Source organism: Phoca vitulina, unplaced genomic scaffold, assembly GCF_004348235.1.
Source record: "Phoca vitulina isolate PV1807 unplaced genomic scaffold, GSC_HSeal_1.0 scaffold13, whole genome shotgun sequence".
NCBI classification, from domain to species: domain Eukaryota; kingdom Metazoa; phylum Chordata; class Mammalia; order Carnivora; family Phocidae; genus Phoca; species Phoca vitulina.
The window spans coordinates 15211827-15229088 of record NW_022589716.1 but is presented as its reverse complement, the minus strand read 5'-3'; the positions used below and the strand labels follow the sequence as shown (position 1 = coordinate 15229088).

The 17262-nt window shown below is 51.7% G+C and overlaps 1 protein-coding gene across 3 annotated transcripts in view; it reads right to left on the bottom strand.

The window, feature by feature from the left end:
- Positions 1-234: 234 nt before the first annotated feature.
- Positions 235-17262, bottom strand: part of FLNB (filamin B) — a 139805-nt gene continuing 122777 nt past the window's right edge. Inside the window, exons 40-47 of one of the 3 annotated variants that reach the window (XM_032411594.1) lie at positions 15990-16256; positions 15229-15366; positions 13815-13930; positions 10544-10676; positions 8740-8916; positions 4334-4552; positions 2964-3167; positions 235-2039 (exon numbers count right to left, since the gene is read on the bottom strand). In XM_032411594.1, the coding sequence (XP_032267485.1) occupies positions 1852-2039; positions 2964-3167; positions 4334-4552; positions 8740-8916; positions 10544-10676; positions 13815-13930; positions 15229-15366; positions 15990-16256 (1442 nt within the window). In that variant the 3' untranslated portion in view covers positions 235-1851. The remainder of the gene's footprint in view (positions 2040-2963; positions 3168-4333; positions 4553-8739; positions 8917-10543; positions 10677-13814; positions 13931-15228; positions 15367-15989; positions 16257-17262) is intronic. The other 2 variants (XM_032411592.1, XM_032411593.1) reach the window with 2 other exon arrangements.

Here is a 17262-nt window from a genome sequence, read left to right as displayed (position 1 = left end):
GAAGACGAACACCACACACGAACCCTGTTGTCCAAGGGCAGCTGGGAGGACCGTGACCTAGCTTCTTGTTTGAGTCAGCTGCCTAGAATGACAGTATCTCCGTCATTGGGAAGAAGGCTTTCTCTCCTAGAGGCTGTGTCGGTGTCCCGGCCCGTCTGGCCTCTCCTGAGGATACCCTGCCAGCGGGGCTCACGGAAAAGCCCCCCCCCCCCCGCAAACAGAGGCCAGGCTCACCGTCAGAGCAAGCTGCCCACCTGTGTCCTTTCGGCCAGCGGCAGGGAGGGCTGGTCAGAGACTCGAACCATTTATTCTGAAACAACACCCTCCAAGAACACCAGGGGAGCTTGACGGAGCAAACATTTAATAAGTTATGAGATACAATTTACAGTCGGCATTTGATTCCAGTTTCGCTTCCACGTCCCAGTTTACAAAACCTGTGGCCCTTTCACATTAGGCTTCGGGCTGCTTTGGTGTCTAAGAGGTGGGCTGTGGCCACCACCTGCCCCCCGCTGCTGCATCTTGGTGACGGTCCCCTCCCCTCGCTCCCGGTCCCACCCACGGACGCACATGTGACACTTCCTCAGGATGGAGCCGCAAATCAAAAAGGTCTGCCGGCCCAGACCACACCGCACACCCGGGCCCTGAAGTCAGGGTGCGGCCCCGAAGGCTTTCACTTTATCCCGAAGGCAGCTCAGGTCTGCAGAAAGGGGTGCAAAATGCCTCACGCCCCATTTCTGGAATTTGGGCCCTGCACACTGCTTTCCAAACAGCCTCGGATGACGCGGTCAGGGCCAAATGTATACAGAGCCCCCATCAGCTCTGTAGCTCACTTGTGCCCAGTGACAGAAGACCACCGGGGAGCTGCTGCTGTCCCTCCCACCCCCTCCACAGCGCCCTTTGAGGCCAAAGGTCAGCAGGAGTTCCATTCTTTCCGATCTATAGTTATTTTCCAGAAGTGATCCCATGGCTGACTGGAGGTGGGTGTGGAGTGTTCTGCCCGGTGACAGGCCTCTGCAGATGAGGGCGCTGACACGGTGACCCACCTGCGGCCATTCGCACGTGCTGGCAAGCCTCATCAGACTGACAAATGGCTGGAGTGTGTGTTAAGAACAAAGGCTCATGTTGGTTAAAAAAAAAAAAGGGATCTTTGGCAGGAGGGGGTTGCTTGCCCCAGAATTTCCTCAGACCCAGAGACTTCAATGGCCTTTAAAGACAAAAGCAAAACGTCACTGCCAAGATGGGCACATGTTACAACTTTGCAGGGAAATACTCAGCAGAACGAGGGGAAAGGCACTAAGAAGCATGGAGGCCAGTCTGCCACCATGTAGCCGCTTCCCTTTGAGACGCGTACAAAGGCCACGGAGCCGGCAGGGGTGTGGAGAGGAGTAGTGTTGAAACAATGGCGTCTGCCTAAGAGCCTTTTATGGGGTAGGCTGCTGGTCCTTTCTAAATGCCAGCCTCAAGTAGGTCGCCTCTTTGCCCTGTCCCTCCCTGCCAGTCTCGTTTCACAGATGGGCTAGCCAATTTCATTCTTTAGAAATGTCAGTCTTGCGAGTGACCTTGGTCTGTCTGCAGGGGGTGATCTGTGCCAGCAAGAGGTCGGATCTGAACCAAGTATGCCTGGAAATCTTCTCAGCTCATGCATGAGTATGCATTTCTTAAGAGTCCCCAGCGTGTCCCTAAAGAGTCAAGTCTAGGACTTATTTCTCAAGGCACTTTAGAACGGCAATGTTTTCGGGATGGGGTTTCAGACCCACAAACAGGCTGGAGGAAAACTTTGTATAAAACAAGTTACGAACAAGCAACAAAAGCAACCACCAGAACTCCTCCCAGGATCTGACGAGAACTGTTTTAAGGCACCGTGACGTGGAAGGGACTGCCAGGGATGTGTTCCTCTCCCCACTTCACGGCCAGAACGTAATCTCCCTTCTCCTTGACGACGTATGTGACGTTGTATTGTTGATTGCCCACGTGCTTCATGGAGACCTCTTCGCAGGGGGTGGTTGGCCCATGGACACCGATCAGCAGCATGTTGGAACCTGGGAGGCAAAGAAAGGTGGTTACTCCGTCAGGATGCATCATGGAAGGCAGGGGAAGGGGAGGGGAAATGGGAGCCAAAGGAAATATACCAACTATTGCCTGTTGAGATTCTACAATGACGCTGGAACCTCTGAGAGGTGAGATGGCAAGGCAATTACAAGCAAAGACTCAGAGCCTGATGGCATGAGTTCAAATCCCCGCCTGCCACCTCCTAGCTGGGGGACCTTGGATGTGGAACTTCGCCTCTCTCTGCCTCAGCTTGCCCATCCGTAAATAGGAGATGATGCCAGCACCTACCCCCTGATCTACAGAAGTTGTATGTGAAGCCCTCAGCTTGTAATAAGGATTATGTAAGTGATGGCTACTCTGATCTCATTTATTCTCATTAGGAACTTAAGGAAGGTGACTTTATTATTCCCATTTTAGACAGCAAGAAACTGACATTTAGCAAAAGATTTAGTAACTTTCCCAAGATCACATGGCTCAGTTTGGGGAAGGGAGGAAAGGAGGGAGGGAGGGAGGGAGGGGAGAAGGGAGAAGTAGTGGAGCCAGGCTTCCAGCCCAGATGTGCCAGATGCCAGAACCTAGGCAACTAACCACTGACACCCAAATAAATACCCAAGTTCAAACTGCAATTAAGCAATTATTGGCAGAGAAGGGGCCGGGTTACTGATTCAGTCTGCCCATCTGTAATGGGGATAATGCCACCTTTCCGGTCTACCTTGAGGGCATTTGAAAGAATCAAGAGTCAAAAGAGGAAAATCATTTGAAAATATTAAGTGCAGGAGAGTGGGGTAATGAACAAGGTTACTTGCAAACATTTGGGGTGCACGGGCAGGTGGGCACTGCAGGGAAGACTAAAGTTAGCAGAGGGTCCTCAGCCCGCCTCCACCCTAACCCTCGAGCAGGACCAGGCTACCTACCAGCCTTGCTGCAGTCCACCAAGAAGGAGCTCTTTTGGCCCACGAAGGCCTTTGAGAGCCCTGCCCCTTTGGAGGTCACCTTGCTGGCGTCCGAGGATGCCTTGGGGATGGCACTATAGCACGTCTCTGTGGACGACCTGGTCACGGACTCCACCAGAATGGACGAGGTCTCGTTGGCAGAGCCAGGGCTGACCAGACGCTGGCCTAGAAGATGGGAGGGGGAGGAGGGAGGAGTTAATGGCCAGAGCAGTAGGTCCTCTCAGCTAGAAGAGGCCATGCCCTGGGTAGAAGCCCCGGGAAAGTCCCTGCACCCTGACAGCTGGATCCCAAAGCTACCGCATCCCCACCTCGCATCCCCAACACCTGATCTAAACATTACCATCTCCCCATCTCACCCCCATAATGTCTTCCAAACCCCTGGGTCCCACCCCACACAGCGAGGCAAACGACAAAGCCTGGAAATCCCTCCCACATACCCTCGTGCCACCCTGCAGAATTTACCTCTTTTCCACTGAGATAAAATACTCATGTATAAACAGTGTAAAAGCAATGTTTGTTATATGTTAGGGAGAACATATAACAAAATAACAAAAAGGTTCTCTGTGCATGTGAGAGGATGATTTTTTATCTGAATCTTTTAACTTTTCTGCAATGAAGCTATACTACTCATACAACAGTGAACCAAGCAGAGACCTGCGGAAGGGATTTACCACAATATTTATGATGATTACCTTGGGCCGTGGGCTGTGAGGTGGTTTTTTTTTTTTTTTAAAGATTTTGTTTATTTGACAGAGACACACAGCGAGAGAGGGAACACAAGCAGGGGGAGTGGGAGAGGGAGAAGCAGGCTTCCCGCCGAGCAGGGAGCCCGATGCGGGGCTCGATCCCAGGACCCTGGGATCATGACCTGAGCCGAAGGCAGACGCTTAATGACTGAGCCCCTCAGGCGCCACCTGTGAGGTGGTTTTGCTGGTATTTTTTCTAGTGTCCTGAAGGAGGCCCATTTTTGTAAATGTAATAAAACCTTTTGATTATTTTAAAAGTGAAGGTTAGAAATAAGGGTATTTTTCAGGTCCCTATCTAAACAAATACGTTAAGATATCAAATATGTAAATATTTTTCTTTTCTGTTAAAAAAAGAAAACATGATTTTTTCAATGTCTACACTCATTATTTTGTAGGGGGATGACGCCAGCACACACCCACAGGCTTCTAAAGATGTTTACTCCCCGGCACGTCCTACCATTTCTTTACATTCAAGATTCAAAGTAGATTCAGAATATCTAAAATTACCCACAGTTTACTGCTGATAATCTGACATGACACGCTCCATAGAAAAAAGAGTAACTTCAAAAGCTATTTGGTTGTTACCTGTCACCTTGGCCTTGAATGGACTGCCCACAATGTGGTTGGGCCCGCCATATTTGACACCAATCAGGTAGCTTCCAGGAGCCATGGGGGTGTACATGACTTTGTACCCTTCTGGGGTCTCCTGGCAATCCATTTTAACTTTGGACGGGCCTTCAATGGTGACAGATAATGTCCCTGGCCCTGCTCGGGTGGTGTTGATGAAAAATTCAGACTGGATACCTGGGAGAAAGGAAGAGGGAATGTCGTATTGGTTTGGAGGGATGGGGGGGTGTGGTTTGGGGAGCTTTCCCAGGGGCACTGAAGCAATGGGGGGGGACACACAGGTTCCCCCACAGAGAGGCGGCCTCGGTGGCGGGCGAACCCACCCATACCAGCTCTGAGCTCCTGGCACAGAGGGCCTCCCTTTCCAAGGCAGAGGCAAGAGCGTGGCTGACATTTCGCCCACCAGCACCGCCAGGACACCCTGTTCTCGCCCCTGGGCAGGCACAGTGGCTGAGGGCAAGAAGCCGGAGTCTTCATTGTCAGCCTGAAATGCCGTTTCAGCTGCCGGGGGCTCAGCCCTGCCTCCAGGGGGGTGGGGGGGTGCGTGGGCCCCTCTGACCTTTCCTTTTTCCCGAGTGGACTTGGAGAAGCCGAGCAGGCCCAGCATCATCTTCTTCCCCCACAGGCTCCTTGCCCCAGTCACCACGCTAAAGACCGGGGCAGCTGCTACAATCTGCCAGCCCCCCACTTTGCCATGAACACCAGCAACAAGAATAGGGCCCAAACAGCGGCTCCTGCTAACTGAGCCATACTCGCACCGCGCGGGCTCCAGGTCCCACAGTAAGCATCCTGTTACGTGCCCAGTGCTTCCTGTTTAACAAATGACAGAGGCTCAGGGAGGTTCGGGCACTTGCCAGGCAGCGCTACGAACTAGGAAACTGGTAGAACCGGGGTATGAACAATTCCATGTGGCCCCGGAGCCTCTTGCCCGGCCCACAGGGGACTCCTGCACGGACGTCCTGCCTTGTGACGAGAGAAAAGCTGGGCCGACCAATGACCATGGCACATTCGTGCCTGAGCCCAATGTCCTGCAGAAGCCTCCACTCCTTCAGGCCCGTTTCCGGCCCAGAGGGGGATGAGGTGGTCGGTGAGGGGCGCCCGCTACAGTGCCCTCTATGGGCCATCCCTGGCACAGCAGCCTTGCGCATGGCAGTGCTTTTTTTCCAGAGCCCTGGATGCCGCCCCAGCTGGGAACTATTTGGGTTTAATTATAGCTCCCAGGCCAGAGAAAGAATTATTGTTCTGGCTATCAGTAAAACAAAGGCGCTGCTATCCTGCAACCCCCAAACACAACCCAGCTGCTTCTGGAAGCTCCTGAGGCTCCTGTCCCAGCCCCCCCCTCCCCAACAACCCGATTATCTCAACCTTGTTTCTACACCATGCAGGCAAGAGCTACGCTGTGCAGGCAAGGGAGGGGTGGCACACAAGGGACGGCATTTCCAGGAAGTAGCTGCAAGGCGATGATAAGGAAAGATATTTTTAAAGCAAAGATGAAAAGACCCAGCTGCAGGGGAAAGAAGCCCAACGCATTTTAACAAGTTGCTCCCTTCTTGAGAAAGATCAAGATCCGTGAATCCTGGCTGGGAGGGCCTGAAGAGACAGGGGAGATGAGGTGGGAAAAGGGAAGTAAGGAAGGACAGGCAAGAGCTACCTGGAACAACCTATTGGGTGGGCTCCCTTCTTCCCATTTTACAGGAAGTGGAGGCCTGGTAAGGTCAAATCCTTTGCGCTAAGTCACACAGCTTGGGAATGGCAGGACTGGGATTTAAACACAAGATCCGCCCAGTGTGGAGCTAAGGCACTTGCCTGAGAAGTGAGGAGAAAGAAAATCCACGTGCAGGAGTCCCTCTGCCGACTGCTTCCAGCTAGAACCAACACGATACCCCCAAACATCTCCGGGCATGGCAGTCTCCCCCCCTGCAAACCCCATGTGGCTAATGCATGTCTACGGCAGCCCTACTCCATCGTGAAGGTGGGCGAGGGGGCAGGGGAGGGAAGGAGGCTCTTCGGTCCCACCTCGTGCACACTGGGGTTCTTGGAGCATTTTATCAGGAAGACTGGTCTTCTAATCCAGAGCGTCGAGAACCCCCTGGTCTAACGCCCGACCTCTCAGCTCCTCGGCAAGCAGACAGTCCCACCCCAAATTCTCCACATTCCCCTGCTCCCGAACCTGCAAAATGGACCATTTAAAGCTCAAGCCAAGAGATACAGCAAGCCCACCCATAAAAACACGGGGAAGTTTGCTTTATTCTGCAGGTCAGGATGCCAGGCCCTCCAGCAGCCAAGCACAGATACCTTTTCATTCCATGCACACTGCAGCTGTGTAATCCTGGGATGGGTATTTGGGGAAAGGCTCGGAAGCAGGAGGGCTAGAAAAACAAGACGTCGTCCCCTTGACAAGAGCAATATTTACACAGGGTTTGAAACCAGCATGCTCTGTACCCCTCCCTCCTGGCTGGGAGGCTCCCCGTAAGACTGGCTCCTCGCAGTGGCATTCGGCTCTTGCAAAGCACAGCCTGAAACCCAAGCTCCTGAGAAGGCATGCGAGCAGCCACGAGGCAGCATGAGGCCCCGAACGCAGCAGGTGTGACCCAGCAGGAGGGTAAGGTGGCTGCCGGCAGCTGCGGGAGCCCTCAGTGGCTGCTGTGGGACCCGGACCAAGGTGTGCGTGGCCCCAAATGCCGGGAAGACCCCGCCCCCCGTCAAGCAGGTGGCTTGCCAGGGTCCAAATGCCTGCACTCCTGCCTGGGGACTATTCCAGGCAGCTGGGAGAACAGAGGTCCTGGTTTAGGATACTCTACAAAGTGGGCCACTAGGTTCACTACCGCTGAGCGAGCCAGCCACTTAGGCAGCAAAACTCTGGGGTTAAGGACACAGGCTTTGAGGTCATGGACCTGGACTGATGGCTGGTTCTGGCCCCTCCCAGCTAAGTAAGCTTAGGGAGTGACTCGACCCTTCTGAGCCTCACTTTCTTCATCTGTGAAATGGAATGGCGTAGGGTGAAGTGTTACCATGCCTCTTATAAAGGGCAAGCTGCTGGCCCACAGTTCCGTGTGGAGCCGGACCGGATGGGTCTCGGGAGTCCAGAAGCACTTACGCCACCCCCGTGGGTGGTTCTGAGGCCACTGCTCTGACCAGAGCTCGGGGCGGCATGCCAGCCTGTCAGTGACGCCTGGACCTGGGCAGGGCCCCTCGGGCCACTCAGGACACTGGCTCCCTAGGGCTGGATGCCAAGTGACCACAGCCACCCCTCTCCTTGCCCACGCGAGGCGGGTCTGCTCTGTCCAACTCACCGCATCAGGGGAGACTCACAAGGGACTCGAGCCGGGACTGGACTGCCTTCCAAAGGCCCGTGCAAACCGTGTCCCAGTGCGCCCATGTCTATGGACGTGCCCTGCAGAGAAGTCTGAGTGGACAAGCTCCCCATGCCGGCACTCTCCGTACCAGTCACCTACCTCGCCTCGAGGCTCACGGGATGAACACTAACCGAAGCCATTACAAAGGGCATAGATCTGTGTTTTGACACAGGAAGTTCTTTAAGATGCCAAGTGGAAAATGTACAACAGCACGAGCACCAAGATTATTTCTGTATATTAAGAGCCAAACTCTATGTCTACCTTTTTAACAAACCAACTAGCTAAGCGACCATGCATGAGGACGACAGATACAGGCAGTCGGAAGGTCCTCCCCTGAACCACCGGTGGTGTTCCCTCCTGGGTCTAGATGGAAGGAGGGAGAAGCAAGGAGACGGAGCCAGTTTCATTTATATCCACCCCTGCTGCCTCTTTCAGTCAAATGTACCCCATCCATGGCAAAGACTAAAAAGATTGTAACGAGTCCAAAAAGCTCTAGAACTCTTTGCCACCGTCTTTTCTCCTCCTCCCCAAGGACCAGAAACCAAAAGGGAGAGATAGACCGTGACAGGTCCTACTGCAGATTCAAGGTTGTTTCTCTGAGCCCAGGACTGCTGAAGGAACGGAGGGCAGGAGACCTCCCAGGAGGCCTGTGACACACACTGAATCCTCTGCAGGCAAAGAAACCCTCAAAAGCAAAGACAGGGCGCTGTATTCCCTCACGATCAGTGTCCTGGCCCTGAAGTCAAGGCACTTGGCCAAGGAAGACAGGGGAAGCAGAGGAAATAGTAATGAGGTGTGATAATACAGTCATCAAGCCCTTGCTCCAGACTTATCTTGGGTCAAACCACATGCCCCAAAACAACTCTGGGGATCAAGAGCTCCAAAGTGTCCATCACTGCAGCTTCCCTGGGGGAGTGCAGGGAAGGCTTCCCGAAGCCTGAAGAGCTCCTGCTGGCTGAGCCCTGGAGTGGGCTCAGTTAAAGATGAGAGGCCGAGGTCGTGGGTTACCTGTGGTGCCCCCCTCAAGCCCGGCACCATAGGCGGACACCAGGGCGGGGTTCCCTGCTTGTCCGGGCTCCCCGACGCGCACTTTGAAGGGGCTTCCAACCACGTGGCTCCTGTTGAACTTGACATCGATCGTGTGGATACCATTCTCATGGGGGATGAAGCGCACGGCGTACTTGTCTAGGAGAGTGAGCAAAGTACAGGGTAAAGCCAAGTACGTGGACACCACTGAGCAAGGTGAGGGCAAAGGATGGGAGGCCAGCCTGAGATGGTGAATTTTAAATCATTAATAAGACCACAGCTCTACTAGAAGCCTGGCACCCAATGTGTTGGATTTCAAAACCAGATGGGCCTATTTATGTATCCCTCATCAACCCTTTGGGAAATGCCTCCAAATCTCAAAATCTAGGTTTCATCCTCTGTGGTGTCTGCCTTGGGAGAACACTTTCTTTTTCTTTTCTTCTTTTTTTTTTTTATATATTTTTTTATTTATTTGAGAGAGAGAGAGAGAGAATGAGCCAGGGGGAGGGGCAGAAGGAGAGGGAGAAGCAGACTCCCCGCTGAGCAGGGAGCCCCACGCGGGACTCGATCCCAGGAACCTGGGATCATGACCTGAGCCAAAGGCAGACGCTTAATCGACTGAGCCACCCAGGCACCCCTGGGAAAACACTTTATGAAAAACTCACTTCTCACTTGGCCCCTTGAAGGGAAAAGAAATGGTTCCAACTGGCATTAATGCTTCTGAATTAAGCTCTAAGCTACCAACTGCCCCGCCCCCCTCCCCGGGCAATGGCCAGGTTTTCCACAGTGTGTTTGGGTCACAGCATGTGGCAATCTGTTCACTGAACACACACCAAGAATATCCAACCGTCATCTCTTCCTCCTTGAAGCCCTCCCACCTGGGATGCAGACTGCCTGTTCTCCTACCTCTCCAGATGTCTACCTTCGCTGTACATGTCGCAGGACACACAACAAATGCCCGATTAAGGGCAGTGATCACAGGGCCCTTCCTCATGCATCGGGGCCCACATTCAATGTCGCTTCCTCTGAGAAGCCCTCGGGCCTCACCAAGGCAGGAAGTATTTTTCTCTCCTCCTCCTTTATCATTTGGTTCTCGGTTCCCCTGGGGTATTGGTGACCATCTGGGGTCCTCCCCAGGGTACTGCAGGCTTCCGGCCAGGTCCCCACTCCACTCTGAGCTCTTTGAGGGCAGGCATCATGTCTTCCTTAGCCTTACCGTCCTGCCAAGTCTCTCACACTTGATAAATGTTCACTGGCAAAATGGCTCATTAAAGTTGATAGAGGTCAGAGAATTCCGTACGTCCAGGGAGCGGGCAGGAAAATCTTATGCTAGTAAGCATGCTGGAGCCCCAGATTCTTTGAAATTTACAGATGAACATCAATTAACTTTTCCCTCAAAGTGAGGTCAAAGAGTACTTATTTGTGTCATAAGGTCAACAACGTAATAAAAATCTGTAAGATTTTGTTAAACTAGGAGAAAAAAATTACAATGAATAGAACGTGAAGGGAATCTGAAAAACAACAGAAAATAAAGCAGTATTTGTTGAAAAGAAAAGAAAGGAAAAGAAAAGAAAAAAGGGAAGGCTATATCCCGAAGTGTCCTCCTATCCCTGGTAAATGTTTATGCCCTCATGTGCACACAGCGCCTGGCAACAGCAGGAGAAGGGAATCTGAAGGCTGGCTGGCCTCGGTGCGGCCGATGAGCCCTCCGAGGGGGTGCACGCTTGCAGACACGTTCCTCGGGGAGGCGCAGATGCCAGGGCCTGCCCACCCGCCTCCGGCTTACCTGGCTCCAGCTCAGACACGTGGCACTCCTCCACGGCTCCGGAGGGGCTGTGCACCTTTGCGTCAATCTTGCCTTTTGCCCCATTCAACCTTATAGCAAAGGAGGCTGGCTGGTTAACTTTTAATCCCGATTCCTGGGAATTTAATACATTAAACAGGTTACGGCCCTTGGTGTTCCTGCTCAGTGGCACACACTGACCCGACCCGGGACTCCAGGGGACGGTTCTCATGCAAAAAGGCCCAGAATGTTTATCCATATAACATCTGACAATAGAAGAGCAGGTGCCTTCTTCCACACTTCTAGCTTTAAATATAAGACAGCAGAGACACACGTCGGCGGCGTCTAGCACCTTGGTTCAGGCTGGAAGAGTTGGTTACTGGATTTGGAGACTTAAGACTATCCTGCCCAGCAGAACTCTAATTTCCATATCTCAAACAAGCCCTGGACAGCCAGAAAACCCAGTGTCTTCCAGGTCAAAAAGAAAGGGCCCTCTTTTGAGAGGAGCCTGGTGACTGACAAAACCATGTACTCACCAACATGAATCAAGTTTTATATCATTGCTATTTTTTATCTCAAGGGTAGGAATGGAGATGACTTTTAATAAACTTGTAAACGACTATACATGGTTAAGAATCAGCAGGACCTGGGGTGACTACCATTTCCTATGTGTAAGTAAGTTGTTCAACCTTTGAGTCTCAGTCTCCTCATCTATAAAATGGGCACAATTACCGAATCTACACCAGAGAGCTATTGAATAAGGATGAAATGAAGTGATGCATTCCAAGCACTCAGCGCAGGGCCTGGTCCATACACGGAGAAGCTCACAAAGGTCAGCTTATCGTTAAATATTAATATGCATTTAGAAGTTGTCTGCACCGCACTCCCAGCCCCCACCCACCCCCAACAAAAAGAAACACAACAAAAAGAAGGCTACCTTTCACTATTCACTGGATCAGTTTCACCCTCCACACTCTGTCCTGCAAACTACAGCCTCTCCCAGGAGGAGGGGATTAGAGGTTTAGATGCTTAAGATATTTTAAAATTGGCCAGTCCTGAACCACAAAATTTTACAAGTTAGCAGTTTTGCGGTAAACTTGATCGGACAGCCACTCCTCAGATGATACCTCAATGTGCAATCGAAGGACGTGGGGGGTCTTGTTAAAATGCAGATTCTGATCCAGTGGGTCAGAAGGCGGGGGGTGGTGGTGCGGGGAGCCTGGAATTCTAGTAAATTCCCAGGCAATGCTGAGGCTGCTAGTCCCCGGCCCACATCTCAGTAGCAAGGTACTAAAGCTGCACTGCCTAATTGGTAGTCACACAGGGGACTATATTTTTTAAAATTTAAACCAATTAAATTAAATAAAATTAAAGATTTGGTTCCTGTTACACTAGCAACATTTCAAGGGCTCAACTGCCACAGGTGGCCAGTGGCTACCATACTGCACAGAGGAGATATGAGACATTTCCATTGTTGTAGAACATTCTATCCCACTGTGCTGCACTAGAGGTTACAGACTGGGGCGAGAGGATTGCAACAAAATTCAGGAATCTCTGATTGCCAGCTCGCACCCCCTCCCAACATCCCCTCCTCCACAAAATGCCAGCCGACTTCAATTTTCTAAAAAGTCTTAAAAGCAAGACAAAACAATACATGCCTCTCTATTCCTAACCAGCACCAGATGTTGGCGTGCAGGCCTCCAGCAAATCGCCGATAAATAATTTACATATCACTCGGCACCAAGTGACCCGGGGAAAAACGGGACAAAGAGACACAGCCTGCTGCACACTTATTCAAGTATTTACGACCCAACGGTGACGAGAGGACTCTACAGAAAAGTCTTCCGGAGAGGATTTCTCCAAACCAGGTTTCTGGGGGACAGAACCACTTACATTACCTGAATCCGCTTGCCGCTAAATCCTCAAGAGGGAGATAAACGCCTCAGAAGATCTGAAAGAAATCTTCGAGATGCATGAAGGCAGCTCTTTGCCCTCAACAAATGCCGGGTTTATCTCCCTCCACAGGTTTTAGTTAAGTCGGCCACAAAAGGAACTTCTGTTAAGAAGCCTTTAAATGAAACACAAGAAAAACATCTATACCACAGCGACCAGTTAGCACCCTTGGGACTCTCCAGGTGAGGCCTCTTCAATCTGCTGATGGTGGTTCTGCTTTGGGTTCTGTCTGGGTTCCCTGATGTTTGGAACAACCAGCAGTACCAATTCTCCTCAGGGAAAGGTTAGAATCTCAAGTGTAAACCAAGTGCATGGAATTAGAGCCAATGAGAACACCAACGTGAGATACAGGATTGGGTTTCATTCATTATTTTCAAGAATGGGGGCCGGGGGGGGTGCAGCTGAAGGCTACTGAGAAATCCCATTTATCAGAAATCAGATTTGGGGATTCTGGTGTGATTTTGCAACTGAATCGCTACTCCTGATTTCAGACACCGAATTACTTTTCAGTGTCCCAAGCAAAGACACAAAGGCATCCCTAGTGGTCTTAGTTTGGCTGCAGGCTCTAATGCAACCTTGAATTCGATGGCCTGTTGAGGACAGGAGAAAAGTTGCATTTCCTGGCATCTCAACAGGTTGGACTGTGTAGCCACTTGGCACAGTGCAGGGGCAGGGATTCAGGAAGCCACGGTTAAGACCACGGGTTCTAGAGCCCCAGAGACCATCACTCCGCCCCATACTAGCTGGTTTCTGGTAGCCGTAACCTCTCTATATCTCAGTTTTTCCATCTTTAAAACGGGGTCAGGACAAACCTACTTACCAGGCTCTTGCAAGGATTTAGTGAGGTAATACTGATAAAGTCCTTATGTAGTGCCTTGCACACTTCTAAATAAATCATCGTAATAAAATCAATCGCAATTGACTTTCTGGAGGGAAAGGAAGCCTGAACTAGCAGGCAGAACGTCACCAGACTCTTGGTCTGGTGTTCGTTCTGTTTGAAAGCCCTCCTTATCCCTTAACCAATTATTAACAGGCCTCCTTTGTTTCTCTGGAATAAACATTTAAAAAACTAACTTGTTCCCAAACATTGAGGTGTTTTGTTGACTGTGGCTCTGTTTCTGCTTGCCCCAAGTGTCTCCTGTCCTAAACGTGTGTGAGGGGGTGACTCTGCCATGGGAAAGGTCCTCTACAGTTGGCAGCATCTGCGGTCACACTGGGATGGGGCCCTTGGCACTGAAGGGGCGATTGAAGCGGCCTCAAGAGTCCAGGGTTTCACTAGTCGGCCTGTGGCCAATGAGATGGATGCTTCCTTGCGTCTCACCTGAAGGCTCATAACAGTGAGGCGGCGGGCGTCGTCAGAGGGCGCGATGACCGGCACCAGGTAAGGACTTTCAGGGATGTGCTCGTCGTTGAACTTGATAGATACCTCATAGTTACCTGTGGGGACAGGAAAGTCCCATCATTTCAGAGATTCTGGGAAGGAGGTTCCAGAGCGGCCTCTGGCTTCCTTCCTGGGAGTGAAATGCCTTCCAAGAGCCCCTGCCTCCCCGATGGCCGTGGCTGGTTGGTTGGTTGGTTGGTTGAGGGCAGGTGACCTAGCTGAGGTTGAGCCAATATGATTCCCTTAGTTGGGCAAGGGCTGAGATCCTTTTTTTGTTTTTTAAAGATTTTATTTATTTGAGAGAGAGAGAGCATGCATGAGTTGGGGGAGGGGCAGAGGGAGGAGGAGACTTCGCCAAGCAGGGAGCCTGATCCCAGGACCCTGGGATCATGACCTGAGCTGAAGGCAGACACTTAACTGACTGAGCCAACCCAGGTGCCCCAAGGGCCAAGATTCTTAACCTGGGTCCACAGGGCCTCCCTAAGGGCCTGTGTATAGAACTCAGGAGACCCAGGAAACTTGAATGGGATAAAAAATTACACCTTTACTTTCACTAACTTTAGGCTGAAATTTGGCACTTTCTTTAGACTGACTTTAGAAATGTCAACAAGAAACACTAGAAGTACACATTAGAAGTACTTGTGACTTTGTCACCAACAAAGATCACAGATATTTCATATAATGTATTATTTGTTTCAGGGGTACAGGTCTAAGGTCACAGATATTTTCATGTCACTTTACAGTTTTATATCTACCTTGACATATCATTTACATTCACCTCTACTCTGAAATTTAGGTTGTTAACAGACCGTCACCAAATCCTATGATTTAATGTATTCCGGAAAAATGTGTATATGTTACTGTGTTACACATTCCCTTGAAGATTTTGATAACTCCATTTTAACATAACTGATTTCTTTTATAATCCAGTGCATTTTATATGTTTCAAAACATTATCCTGAGAACAGTCCCTATAGGCTTTGCCAGATGCCCAAAAGAGTCCATGGCTCACTAAAGGTCAAGAACTGCTGCTCGAGGGAGCTCAGATGCTGAGGCCACTCCTCCAGAGCAGCCACAAAGCCAGTGGCCAAGGATGGGCAGAGAGGCTGGTCAGGAGGCAGAATAACAGGGCTGCATGAAAGCATGAAGCAGAGAGGCCAAGAGAGGACCAGAGAACCAGACTCTCTGCCCCCTTGAGGCCTGACTGAATTTCCTGCCATGGGTTTTCTAGGAGGCGCTCCCATGCACCCATAAACTCCTTTTTCACTGGAGCTAGCTCGCCAGGCTTCCATTCCCTACAACCTAAGCATCCCCCAAAAAGGAACACGTCCTCAGTTGGCCCGTGATTACGTACCAGGCTCCTGGGCAATGTAAGACACACCGCACGATCCGTTTTTATGGTCATCGAATGTAATCTCGGCCTTACTGGGGCCCTCGACGGCAATGGACAAGCCACCAGCACCTGCTTCCCGGGTCCAGATGCTGAACTCGGCTGAAGCAAAGAAACACCTGGTTCGTGACCGAGCTCGGGACACACTCTCTTCTTGCTCACACACACGATGCTGGGTTATGTCTGCTCCCTTTTCTCTTTCTTTAAGCCCAAGCAGAGCCCCAAGGAAGGGCATCACTGATGTTTTTGAAGCATCACCCATGAGAACATGAAGTTCATGGGAAATCAGGCATCTCCAAACACACCCAACCGAGGCAGAAAAAGATGAGAATGTTCAGTTTTGTCCCTACAGATCTTCCCACCAGCAACCACCACTACCATTGGTTTTGTAAAATTCTAGCGTGTTCCACCGAATGTCCACGCTGCAGGATGCTCTGCAAAGAGCTTCATTAGCCTGCATCCCTCTTAGATGCTCACACACACAGTCATTAAAGGCTCTGAGGGGTCCCTCAGTAAGAAACCTGTTTAGCTTTGGATGAGTGAGCAATTCCCAAACATGTGTAGCCACAGAAGCCTTGTTTTAAAGAATGCCCCTTATTACCACCATCAGAATCACACATGCCGAGAGTCAATCTCTGGAACAGGGTGGAGAACGAGGAGTGCTCACACTGCCAGGCTCCTCTTGTTCTTCTCAAGTACCAAGCCCCCCCCCGCCGCACGCTCACCTGGGACCCCTGCTTCTCCTCTCTCCAGGCCGGGGCCTCCCGCGCGGACCTTGTGGGCGCCCCCCTCGCCCAGCGGCCCCACGGTGAACTGGAAGGGGCTGCCGGTCACGTGCTGGCCGCGGTACTTGACACTGACTGTGTGAACGCCCATCTCCTGGGGCACAAACCGGACACAGTGCGAGTTCTTCCCCACGGACACAATCTCTGCCTCGGTGATGCGGCCAGAGGGGCTGGTGACGTGGGCCGACATGTCGCTGCTGTTGATTTCTGAAAGGGGGCAGGAGTTTGGGGGGAGGGAGGGGGAGAGAGCAGAGTTAGGGTGAGGGACCAAGGCAGAGCAGGCCATGCAGGGCAAGCAGCGGAGGGCAAGGCGGGTGCAGCCTGGGGGGGTGTGGGGTGCTCAGGCTTTCTCCCATTCAGGCGGGATGCCTACCCTCCTGTCTCCCTTGAACCCTGGGTGGCTGCGGCCACCATGGAGACGGCAGGGCCCCTCCAGCCACCCAGTGCAGAGAACGTTCTAGGGACAGTGACACTACCCCACCGAGTACTTTTACAGTCTTCCTGGCTGGCCCTAATTCCACACAGCAGTTTCAAACCAGAGCCTGAGGCTGATAGTGACCGCAGGGAAATAAAGCCTCCAATAGCTTGGAGCTTTCTAAGCCAAAGGTGACACGTGCCCATCTATCATACTCAGAGGGGCTCTTTTCCATAGGGAGGTAAGGGCAGAAAATTCAAGAACTGTCACCCCATACTTTCAAGAAGCCTCGGCATTTCTCTGAGGCAACAAGACAAAACGCATTTAGAGAAAAAGGTGAAACCCACGTTGGTCACAACTGCCAAGGGAAACCATGCGTGAGCCAAGCGTCGAGCAAGTCAAATACCAGAGGCCATGCTTTCAGAAAAGTGGCGCCTCCGGTCACCGACACCGGGACGCAGACGGCGTCTGCCACACCCGAGGCGCTCATGCCATGCCAGTGACCGTGCCCGCACTGACGTGGTGGAGACCGGCGCACCGCATGCTGGGTGACCACGTACTGCCATCACCTAGAGCCACCTGAAGCTGCACTCGCCAGCCCTACAACGACCTGGGCGGAGCAGCCATGACTTTGAGCCCTAAGGACAGAGAAAGGAAGGGCGGTTGAGGAGAGGGTGGCCCCACATGGCCTGGGTCCAGAGGACATCTGGAAGCTGATGAGCCGTCCTCCATTCTGACGACAGAGGCTCATTTAGGTAATGAGGGGGGAAAGCGAGTCTCACCCAGAGTTAGCTGGCA